This window comes from Montipora capricornis, chromosome 8 (genome assembly GCF_036669925.1).
Source record: "Montipora capricornis isolate CH-2021 chromosome 8, ASM3666992v2, whole genome shotgun sequence".
Lineage (NCBI taxonomy): Eukaryota > Metazoa > Cnidaria > Anthozoa > Scleractinia > Acroporidae > Montipora > Montipora capricornis.
This window is the reverse complement of record NC_090890.1, coordinates 44466386-44478725: the sequence shown is the minus strand read 5'-3', so window position 1 is coordinate 44478725 and position 12340 is coordinate 44466386. Positions and strand designations below refer to the sequence as shown.

Sequence of the window (12340 nt, the reverse complement as noted above, 5' to 3'; positions counted from 1 at the left end):
CATTGACCTTTTTATCTGGGCGTACAATTATTTTTATGGATTATATTTGCGGCCATTTTTTGTTTTTGGTGGTTTTCACGTGACGTCATCGCTGCCATGCTGGTGCACGAAAACAAAAGATCTCTCATTTGCTCCTTTTGTTCGTCCACCAGCAATTATACATTGCAACATTGTTATCTGTATCTCTAGAGATTGGTAGCAGACCACCTATACCAACACTGTGCTGACAATAAACACTTGATGACTGGTCCCGGGGAAACAGTTGATTTTGTTTCCCGAGAATCTCAATGTTTCCCCGAGGCGCAGCTGAGGGAAACAAAATGAACTGTTTCCCGAGGGATCAGTCACTTTAAAAGTGATTTGTTATGTAGCACAAAAGGAAAAGCGTGCAATGGTAACAGCAACGTCGGTGAACATTCGCGGGTAACAGCCTGTGACGTCATAGATTTTGCACTGTTTTATTGTTAGATGCCATGTGACCTCGAAGTAATCAATGAGAGCGCGCGCTGTTAATACTTATTATAAGAAGTCAAAAACAATTAAACGTGTAAGACAGAAACTGATTTTTGACAACAGACGCTACAGCTAGGCGAACTCAATAGCACTTTGAAACAGTAAAACGAACGGATGAATTTCATTCTTTTACCTTTACAAGTACTTCTCAGACACTGCTGTATGTTCAATGAGCTATAAAATTAATTGAATTGAATGAAACTTGGGTCGATAGCTTGCGCTTCTTTTTACTTTGCATTATATATACACTTTTTTCTTTCTGTACTTTCTTTTTCTTTGTTTTGGCTGGACAATTTTTTATATGAAAAATTCTTCAATTTCAAGTTTGCTAATTTTTTTCAATATTTGATTTACGACTTTCGACATCACCCCTATATCTTGGCAAATAGTTCACCAAAGAATAACTAAAAGTAGTAACTCGCCTTGTGGGATTATTCTCGGTTGGTTATTGAAAGGTGGATAATTTGCAGAACATGAATTAGAAAACGATTCTGCAGCAATTAAATTTTCAATTAGATAGCTGTGATATACATGTATATCAGGGCAGTTGTATAGTACTAAGTAATCTCTAGCCATCACTGTTTGAGGAAAAAATGTCAACACAATTCTAGTGATCTGGCACTGGGACCACACCCACAACAATTATGACAATAATCAACACAACAATAACAATCAGCATCCCTGCAAAACAAAACCAAAAACAGGAGTTGAAATGAATGATTGAAATGGAAATGGTTAACCCCGTAGACGAAAGGAAGAGATTAACCTCTTAAAGTGTTACTACGACTAAAAAAACAATTCTTTTTTTACTTTGGATTTCAAAACTATGTTAACTAAACACTAACTTACCCACGTTTTAAGTTCTGATTTTTAAAAGACACCGGTTTATTTTAACTGGAATTTTCTTATTTATTGCTCCGCCATTACTAATTTTAAAATCTTGAGAGAGCTGGGTCGAGGAGAAAATGACGTCAAAGACTCACTACTTTAAGAATGCTATGCGTGTGTACGCGGCTGAATAAATATGCAGACTTTTAAACCTGTGTTTTGCATATATAATAAATTGCGTTTACACGCTGAAACTTTAAGCTAGTGAGTATATGACGTCATTTTCTCTAGATCCAACCCTCTGAGGTCCAATCGGTCAGTTTTGAACGTGAGTAATGGCGGACCGTGAAATCCAAAACGTACACTCAAAATAAACAGACTTTGGATAAAACTCAAAGCTCAAAATTTTGTCAGTTAGGTGTTAAGCGAACACGCTTTCAAAATCTAAAGAAAAAAAGGAAATGATTTTTTTATCATAGTACCACTGAACGCGAGGGGCGTACTGCGGTATTTTGGCCCGAGGTCGTGGCAGTACCGACAGAGCGCAGCGAGCCCCGTACAGAAAACGACCGAGCGCCAATATTCCCCAGTAGGGTACGGAAAAATTGGGGTTAGGGACTAGTAGTAAGTTGTTCATTATGTAGACCTCTTTCATAATGGCGGCCAAATAAAATATTCTTTTGTTTTAATGCTAATAAGCCTACGACGAGAAATTTCACAAGAACTTTTGTTTCAATATGAGGGCAGCAGGTCTAATAAACATAAAGGAAAAAGAATGTAAAAGTGGTGGCCATTTACGAAAGTGGTCTATGGTATCGTTTCTTTGAGCGATCGGCCTCTTCTCCGCTTGGTGATTGATCGTAATCTTCGTCTTCCATCAGCGAACTTTGGACGGCAACCTTTTACATGTCAAACTAAATTCCGCTTGCTATAATTGTACTGTCGTGATGAAAAAAACTAAATTCCGCTGTTTTAAAAATCCTTTGTGTTTAAGAGAGAAATATTGCGGAAACAGGTAACGGTCCGTACCGTAAAATCTCGACCAGAAACCAGTCAAGCAGAGTGTTCCATTTACCCTGAGAACATGCTTATCGATATTGAAATGAACCACAGAGATGGAAATTCGAGCACCCGAACTTGTAATCGGAAGGTCGTAGGTTCGCCTTCTGCAAAGGAGCACTCGCCATAATTGAAAAATATCATCTCTCGAAAAAAGAGTTGTTTAACTAAACCAGCATTTGTTGCCACGACACAATTCACTTTGAAAAAAGCTCCGTGTGGAGTCTGTATCGAGAGCAAACTATGTCGAGTGAATATTTAGTGATGATTCATTTTGTAACCCTTCCTTTTCAGTTTCCACAGCCACTTTGACAATGTTATGACACAATTGTTATCAATAAGAGAAGAGACGCATAAAAAACTAACGTTAATTTGGTCTGGATAAAAGCAGTGAAGAAACTAATTTTAAGAAAAACACGACACTCCTGAGTTTTACGGACATGTTTCGGCAGTTGCCTCTGCCATCTTCAGTGTGAAATGAACTATAAATTACAGTGAAATATAAATACTAGAGAAATTACAATAATAATAACGACAGTAATTAAGACTACGACAATAGTAATTCAAAATTAAACATAAACATCTTAACATCTTTGTTAAGATCAAGATCCTCGCCTGTTTGCCATTATTGATTGTGCATGCCAACACATAACAAACTCACCACAAGTTGAAGATTTTGCTGTCACCCTTTGTACATGTGCCGTTTCTTTTATAAGACGTGTGTTGGTTTGATCCATTCGACCATCAATGTCATCAATGATATCTGCTCGTCAAAACAACAAAATTAAATTCTCAGCATTCAGGGTGCTAAACTTGCACAGCAACCGAGGTTTAAAAAACAGTATGAACAACAAAAAGAACTTGTAAGTACAGTCATCTACAGAGCAGTAGCTGCCTCCTTCTAGTTGGTTTTTGTTACATAAGGCCTCATAAGCTCCAGCTGCAATAATCACCACCACGTGAAAGGAATTTTTAGATTTGCCGCTTTATTTTAATACATGTAGAAGAGATCTTGTGTTGGTACTGTTTGAAGCAACCATTTATTAATGTTATTCATTCTTCATTGAATACCAAACCTTATCACTCTGTGATGTAATTTGCCAAAAATATCAGATATTTTATGAATTAATTCAAGATTTTTGTCAGCACAAATAATTCACAATGAACTATTACAGTGCAACCTGCCTTACTGTGGCCACCCAACAAACTTTCACTCAATTACGTGTAAATACTTCAACTCAACAACCCATCATGATGCAACGGTGCTCAACTTACAACTGTGCAAGGAGGCGTGACTGTCAATCAAATTCACACATCCTGATTGGCGGACAATTTGTAAAAAACTTTGTTTGGTGGCCACGGTAAGGCACGTTGCACTGTAAAAAGGCTAAAAATTATATTTAAAAAAATAAAATTTAAACGTTTTCGACACTAGGTCATCATCAGGGTAAAAAAGCACCGTTCGCTAACTGCATATTTGCGTTTGAGGAAATTGCATTCTTATCGTGTCAGTCTCGCGGGATGTCTCTCGGGTAATTCTCCACTTTCTCAAAACCCATAAGACACCTCTTTTACCCCAAGATGTATTATGGGATTTTAGAAAGTAGAGAATACGATTTCAGCGTTTGGACCCCATCTTGTTCTGGCACAAATAACCACGATCTCATGTGACAGTGTTACGACTTGCCTAAGGAAAGGCAAGTCCTGTTGGACTGGGTTATTATCTGGATGGGTGATCGTTCGAGTACACACTGGGGAGTCACGCTGTTTGGCTATCCTGCAGCAAGAAAGGCTACTGACATCTCTCAAAACTGATGTTGCATTGTAACACATGTATTCCATACCTGTTTTTAATAAAATTATTAGCAACAAGATAATTAACAATTATTCCATGAGCGCGCGTTGGATATGAGATGGTAAATAGCCAACGAGGCGCGTAGCGCCGAGTTGGCTATAACCAGTCTCATATCCAACAAGCGCGAATGGAATAATTGTTTTACTAAATTTTTTAACTCCAAAAGTTTGGAAGTACGAAATACAAGCGAAAAATGGGGGAAAATCCTAGCGAAATCGAAAAAACTTGATGAAGATGCGATGTTGTGTAATACCTTGTGGTCAGACAGACACAGGCTCATCACAAACACATTTCTTGCCTTTTCGCGTACTTCTAAACGTCGGAATTGATCCAAACTTTCCACAAAAACGTTTTTTTGTTTTGCTTTATACCGAGAGAAATTTCGCTTTCTGGCGAAAAAAATTTTAGTTTAGCAACGGTAAGCGCAATCGTTTACCATATAAGGTCAAACTAAGGTATATGAGCTGACAACCGAGATTGAGTGAGCCAATCAGAGCACGGGAAATGCATTATCCGAGGTTGAGAATTTAATAATGACTTTCGTATCTGTTCGAGTAAGGGAGCTTGATGAAGATTTTCTTGCGCTCTTCGAAAAGGAAATTAGGAATCTAAATACATGAAAAAATTACTCGATTCTGATTGGCTAAGAGTAGTGCAGTTCAGGTGTAACACCAGTGCAAAGTAGTGTAATATCAGTGCAATTCTGGATTATGATTGGCTAATAAACAATAGGGTTTGGTCAGAACCAATCATATATTTTGTTTTCAAGTCAAGCCCGTGCACTGGATGGCGCAATTTATGGCACAATTTTTCCCTCATTGCGTGATACGCTTGCGTTTCTTCTGCTTAACCATCTCCATTTTTTTTTTTCATGAATATTATTAATAAGTAATCACATGATTTTTCTCGTGCCATTTGGAATAAATAAGCACTTGTAAATTTTTTCAAAGACTACAAATTGCACTCGTCAAAAGTTCACTCGTGCTTATTTATTCCAAATTCCACTCAAAATCATGTGATTACCTATACAAAACCCAAAGATATAGAGCAAAGATTTTCAATCGAGTGTCGTAAAACCAAAACCAAAGTAATTACTTTGGCCAATCAATAAAGGCAGAGACAATCCAGTAAACCAATCAAAATTTGAAGTAATTACAAGTAGCCGACACAAAGCGCGGGAAAATGTGCACGCGCGAGCCACGATTGGTTTTGGTTTCACTCCTGATTGGTTAAAAAAAATGGCGCGAGAACTTTGAACCAATCACTAAGTGAAGTAATGCAAAACCAATGCAATTCGCTAATTGCTTTCGACACTCAATTGAAAACCGCTCTATAAACTAGCAGTAATCAAGGATTAGCCTTAGACCATACAATTTTTGGTGACGGTAAATGCAGCTGTCAATCTTTACTTGAGGACTGGAGTTTTGGGGGACTCTTTATGACGTTATTTTTTCCTGTATTCTCAGATGCGAGTGATGTTGAACTTGTGGGAAGCGAGGAAGGGGATACTTCGTGACACTTATGTTTAAGCAATAGAGGACGTTTTCCGTGTTTCCATAGCGTCATCTAAACACGAGGGGGACTGCGTCTCGGGTTTGCATAACTGTCGAGAATTCTCCCAATTCCCCCGAGTTTTATAAAATATCTCTCACAGAGAATTCAACAAATGAAGGAAAATGGTGGGTTTTTTTACTTCTTGGTTGAAACAGATTTTCTCGAAACACGCTCATATTTCCTACCAACCAATCAAAACACGAGTCTGACAATATATAACCAATCAAAATTCGCGTGATGTCACAGTCGTGTTCCATACTCTCATCTACACACCGCTATTGACCAATGAGAGTGCGTGTAGTATCCTAATTACTTTATAAATCAAAATCGTCGTGCGTCTAATTATGTACATTTCTGGACATATTTCTTGCGGTGACCGTTACATGGTTGAGGCCATGAGGAATGTGCCGACCTGTGCAAATTTATGAACATGCAAACAAATGTAATCTCTAGCTGGTGCATACTCTGCACGGCCAAATCTTTTCATCAGCGCAGGATCCTTGAAGGACTAATGATTCAATCAACAATTGAAGCCGAGCTTGAATAGACAAATTTGGCTCCTCCGTTTTGAAACTCTTCCCATCGGGAAGTACCTTAGGAGATATAAAATTTTCTATTAGCGGATGGTCCTTTTTTACCGTTATGATGACCTACAGGTAGTTTGTCACTAAAGCGAATTTTATGGACATCACAAATAATTAAGTAGTTACACTGACCATCCTGCAAGTCAACTTCGTCTGATATGGCTTGTCCTATAATCTTTTGTCTCTGAATTATTCCAGACAAAGCTTCCAGGCCTTCATCTTGTTCTGTTATAAGATACATGAGAGATCATTTTGCTGTTTATTTTCCAGAAGACACATTCCTGATGATAATTATTATTTTTCTAAGCCTGGAAAAATTATGACATTTTGTGGAAATAAACTAAAGAAGAAGTCTCTCTGGTTCACAAGACAATAGTTTGGAGGCCGATTGGTACGCAAAGGATTTAAACTTTTAACATCACCATAGAATGTACCAAAAATGAATGTGAGTGCTAAATAAAGACACTGACAAACAGATGAAAGCACAAGGCCACAGATTGAGCGCTTTTATTATTGCAAATGTATCTGGATACCACGATGAAGCATGAAGCACAAGTTTTTATATGACTTGTCCATGAAACAATTACTCTAAATTATGCGAAGTAACATTTTTATTCAGCGAATTGCTACGTCATCAGGCATAATTATATTAATTACATGGTATAATTCATACCATGGACAATGGTATACTTTATATCATTGGGTATCCAAATGCATGTGCGCCATGAAGTATACATCTATTGATAGCTGGCTTAATGACTTGTTAATGATTTTGACAAGTATTAATTTAGGTTCTTTATTTTCACTATGAAGGATCTATCTACCGTAGTACCTTTAATAATTTGTTGCTGTTGTCTTCTCATGTCACCAATTGAGGCATTGCTGTCCGTGTATACTTCTGGTTCATCAAATGGATTGCTTGCTTGTCCTCTTTGACCTGTTGCCAATAGGGAACTCCTGAAATATTAACATTCAGTGAAATTCAGCTGAGAGTTACATGTAAGATTAATTCAACAGCTGTTTCACAAACGTTAGCCTGAAACCCCAAGTAATTAAAACTCTTTAGGACCAAAAGGGTTTTTTTTTTTTTTTTTTTTTTAAAGGTTGAAGTTTTGGCAGCTATTCAGCTGATGTGGACCTGCTATACCCACCCACCCATATACTCACAGAGGACAGCACAACACCAGGAACTTCAGACAAATTCTGCTAGTTTATAAAAACTTCTGCTGCTAATTACAAAAAAGTAAAATCCCAATGTAGTAGACAAAATATGATGGCTATTGAAGGAGAGATTGATATTGTTAGTAAACCATGAAACATATTGGAGATTGGGTGCATTTCAATTCCAAACTAAACGACATGCATCATGACAAGTTTGTCCAAACCTCTCCCACCTTCCAAAATCGCTCTGGCCTGATTCTTGCTGAAATGCTGTGTTCATCTGCTTCTCTCTGCCGGGTAACAATGAATGTAGAAAAAAACAAAAGGTAAACCACAACATGTAACAGAAAACTCTAAAGTTCCGATTTTTCTTTTTGACCCTTGGACTGCTAGGAGTAAGACTTTTACTCTCTCTAATGCCAGATGATTTTACTTGTCAATGGGGAGTTGTTGGAGAGTCAATGGGTTAATAACCTCTTTCTCCACACATGTCCCTTTTAATCATATGACCCCTGTGAGTGAGACTCGTCAACAAGGGCCATCCCAGGGTACGTGAAGAGTGAATGGGTTAAATAACCAGTCAAAAACAATGTCCCCTCAATTAAAGCAGGGGTTTTATTAGAAGCCAGGACCCAGGTAGTAGCACCTGTCTACACTGAGTACAGTACCCGCCATTGGCCAAAGGAGGTCTCAAGAGCAAAAGCCAGACTATATATAGGGGTCCCCTGCTCACTCTATCCCAAGGTCCCTTCTACTTTAAAACTTAATGAGAACCCTGAATTAAAGTAACAGATTTGAGAGAGCCTGTGCGCATCATTTCATTCACCATGATTGAGATGGCTCATAATCTTTAAGAGCACTTTGTCTTTCTTTCGTTAGAAATAACATCATAGACAAAATCATATACATGCTGGAGGAACATTAACTTAACCTTGAAAAACTCGTGGAAAAAAGAACAGAGCAGTTGATTGAAGACCAAAAAAAACGGACAGATGAACTATTTCACAGTATGATGACGTAATGGACTTTACTCTGTCTAATGCCAGATGATTTTATTTGCCAATGGGGGACAGTACAGGAGTCAATGGTTATACAACAACAACAACAAATTGTTTTCTCAAAAAGTGATTTACATTGCTTTTGCTAAGAAAATGGAGAATTAAACTTAATATTTAAGTTTCTTTACTCATAACTCACTTTGTTGTCAGTTGATCCAGCATGTTTTGCCTTCTCTCAATCTCTCTTTCTGTTCTGCATGTCAATTAAGGGATTTCATACTAAAGAGCCATAACGTTAAAGTGCCACTTACCACTGAATTTTGAATCAAGATGTCCTTACATTCCTGATCACATCAACTAAAAATAGATCCTGAATGCAAATATTTCAACCTTGCATTGCTACATGTATGACTGGAAAGTTTAGGTACTTGGATGTAATCTAATTACAGTGATGATATATCAGGGGTTTCACATTGAAAGAAAATTTATTATTATTATTATTATTATTATTATTATTATTATTATTATTATTATTATTATTATTATTATTATTATTATTATTATCATCATTATTATTACCAGTACTGGGAGTAGAAGCCCTTCTAAGACTTCCACTTTGTATGGGTAATCACATGATCTTGAGTGCAATTCATAGTATAAATAAACACAAGTAAATTGTTGAGACGAACAAACGGGTAAGTGCAATTTGTAGTCAGACTGAAAAAATCTACAAAGTGCTTACCTATTTATACCAAATTAAATGACAAATCGTGTAATCACTTCTCAATAATAATTATCATTATTATTATGATGAAAAAAGGAAGGCAGAAAACCAAAACACGTGAAATTTTGACAGCACATAATTTCAATTTCTTTGAAGTTCATTTAACTGATTGGTTGAAAGATTAAAATGTTTTTCAAATTCAAACTTTTGCGAGACTATCATTCAAACGTTATTCAACTGTAAACTTGAAAACATGTGAAGTTTATTATGTACTGTGCACTAGTGTTACAAATTTGCACTGGGTTACATAATTTTTTGATGTACTGCATATTATTAATTCAGCTTTTACTCTATCTCACACCAGACAACGGGGTACCAACTACACTCACAACCCAAGCGGAAGTCACCTTCAGAGTATACTTAGCCCGTTAGGTTGTCAAAACCTCAGTAACAAACAACCCTCCTTATAACAGGACTACATTTACTTGAAAATTTGGTTTTTCAAAAAAGTTAATAAAGGGAAATTAGCCACTGTAACAAAGATTTTTGTACTGACATTTGAAGAATTAGCCCTTCATGAGAGTCAAATCTTTCTTATGGTGCTAAATTTTCCTGTTTCACTTCCCTGCTAATGTAGCACCAGTGACCACACTTTCTTTACACTGTAGAAGCTAATTCCTTCAATCTACACATTGATCCATTTTAATCAAGGTACATGTATGCCATTCTTTGGTTCAAATCATGACTAAATGACCCCCAGAGGTCAGACGTCATCAATTGGATTGGGAAGGGGGGGGAGGGGGGGGGGGGGGTGAGGTGTCCCCTCCATTAAAATGACCATACAGTACTAAAGATCTCTTCTTTGAGGAGGATACACATGATAACTTGATGAGGCTTGTAAGAGTGACTGTTTGAGATTATTGATGTCTCTTGCAAACGTCTTCAACATGATCCTGACATCAGATTGGACCTAAAAGAATTTACAACAATTTCCTTGCTATTTCAGTTCTGGTGGTGTTGCTTCCATAACATTAATTGCCCACTCATTGGTTTATTGTATTTCGCTTCATTTTTACTTTCACCTTCTTACATGTATTTAGCATTTTAGTTAAGCAATAAAACAGAGTGAAACACCTTTAAGGTAATTCCCTTGAAATTGTTCTACTACCAAACTTTTTTGGAAACTTGGCATAATTACCATTCATGGTATGAACATTAAAAAAATGCAATAAACAAATGGGGTCACGGTGCTTGTTTACGCGTCAACAGGCTCTTAAAATGGGGTATTTTTACTGTTTTTGCGTTAATACTAATACTAAGGAATTACCTTAAATCAAGCAAACGAGCCACCTATTACAACAGAAAGTTTCTCAGACAGCAAAGGTTAATTTAGTACCTTGTTATAATTTCCACCATTCCGTCTTAGCTTATTTCTGTCATTGATCTTCTCCATTATATCATTACCATATTTTTCAACAGTTTTGAACTCACTCAACCTGTCAACAAAATAAAATTCATTTAAACTGAAACCATTGTCACATCTCATGTGATAGAGACCCATTTCAGCAATTCCCAATCTGGAGGGCAAAACAATGATTTTTCTGTCCCCTGAGAGAAAACCTTTCAAATGCAAAACAATCTTATTGTTTTGTCCTCCAGATTGGGAATCAACTGAAAGGGGCCTGTAGGATTATCAGCCTTCTCTACATTGTAGAGGGCCACAAGTCTACTAGGGTTGTAACACTATTAGGTGCTATCACCATTAAATTAAATGTTTACAGGAGGGAGGGGTGGGGGGGGGGGTGGGAGTGATTCTGAGAACAGCGGATCTAAAACACAGGTGACAGGTTACTGGGGTTGTTTATCATTTATAAAAAACGAGTTCCATTTAACTCAGGTCCGCTGGCCACCCGGTGAATGCGATTTTACACCCCAAAATTTAAAATATGGCCATGAATAGCCTGGAACTGGTGAGACCTTTCAAAACTTGTAAATGAACACACATTTCCATCGAGAAGTTTCCAATGGGAAAACAGGACTACCTTTTGAGACGTCCCATTCCTCCTGGGAAGTTTCTAGTGGAATGAACGAAAGAGTCGTGTTCCATTTACAAACCAACCAGTATTTCTGGAATTTTTTCTAAATGGTTAACAACCTGGTTCTATGCTACAGATAAGTAAACAACATCAAAAGTGTCTCCTAGCCCTGGTCATTCTACAAAAATGCTGTTTAAGACCTAGGGGAAACTTTTAGCTGAGTTGTTCATCAGTGGAGCGGGGACTCCTAGTTTTGACCTGGCCTGCCGAATGGGACCTGCATTTTAGACCCATCTACCGGAGGGTGGGTCTAAAACACAGGACTTTTCTTTATCACTGACGTTTCCACAACCTACAGTGTAATTAAGCAGAAGATCATTGTTATAGTAAAAAAAAGACCTCTCAGACCTGCACTGCTGGATTTCCTTCAAATGGATTTAGGATCGAGGTTTCATAGACTGTTACTTTTTGCACAGAAATGACAAATATGTTTTACCGATTAACAAATGTTTCATTTGATCATGGCTAGTACTGTGCAGGGTTGTGAACCCCCAAAGTCTTCAAATATTGAGAATTGATAGGGATGGGATGATATATGATGTCATAATGCTTGTGATGTCATTTCTGGTGACGTCACATAACATCTTTTACCCAAAAAATATTTGTTCCCTCCGTTCAACATAATTATGATATTTAAATCGGGAATCTTTACAATGTTTTCAGCTACATTTGTCCTTACAAGTTGGAAAGCAAAAGCTAAAAGTCCAAAAAACTCCCTCTGAAGCGAAGTAAAATCAATTGACATCTTCAATCTCCACGATTTGACACAAGTACACGCAAGACCTAACGCAACTTAGGCAAAAAGTCAAAAAATGTGTGAAAAAGATGTCACTGGCATTGGAACATTTAATTTGATTGGTTTATTTTGGACCAATCACATTATTGCTTAAAATTACAATTCATCAATAGCAACGAACAACAAAAACAAACAGTTTACCAGAGTTTAGAAATGTTCAAATTTTGTTATC

General features: G+C 37.2%; 1 protein-coding gene across 2 annotated transcripts in view; it reads right to left on the bottom strand.

Moving 5' to 3' along the window:
* Nucleotides 1-442: 442 nt before the first annotated feature.
* Nucleotides 443-12340, bottom strand: part of LOC138059856 (syntaxin-8-like) — a 13492-nt gene continuing 1594 nt past the window's right edge. The window contains exons 2-9 of one of the 2 annotated variants that reach the window (XM_068905496.1): nt 10673-10772; nt 10152-10246; nt 8752-8805; nt 7779-7844; nt 7226-7350; nt 6526-6618; nt 3062-3163; nt 443-1194 (exon numbers count right to left, since the gene is read on the bottom strand). In XM_068905496.1, the coding sequence (XP_068761597.1) occupies nt 1121-1194; nt 3062-3163; nt 6526-6618; nt 7226-7350; nt 7779-7844; nt 8752-8805; nt 10152-10246; nt 10673-10772 (709 nt within the window). In that variant the 3' untranslated portion in view covers nt 443-1120. The remainder of the gene's footprint in view (nt 1195-3061; nt 3164-6525; nt 6619-7225; nt 7351-7778; nt 7845-8751; nt 8806-10151; nt 10247-10672; nt 10773-12340) is intronic. The other variant, XM_068905497.1, reaches the window with a different exon arrangement.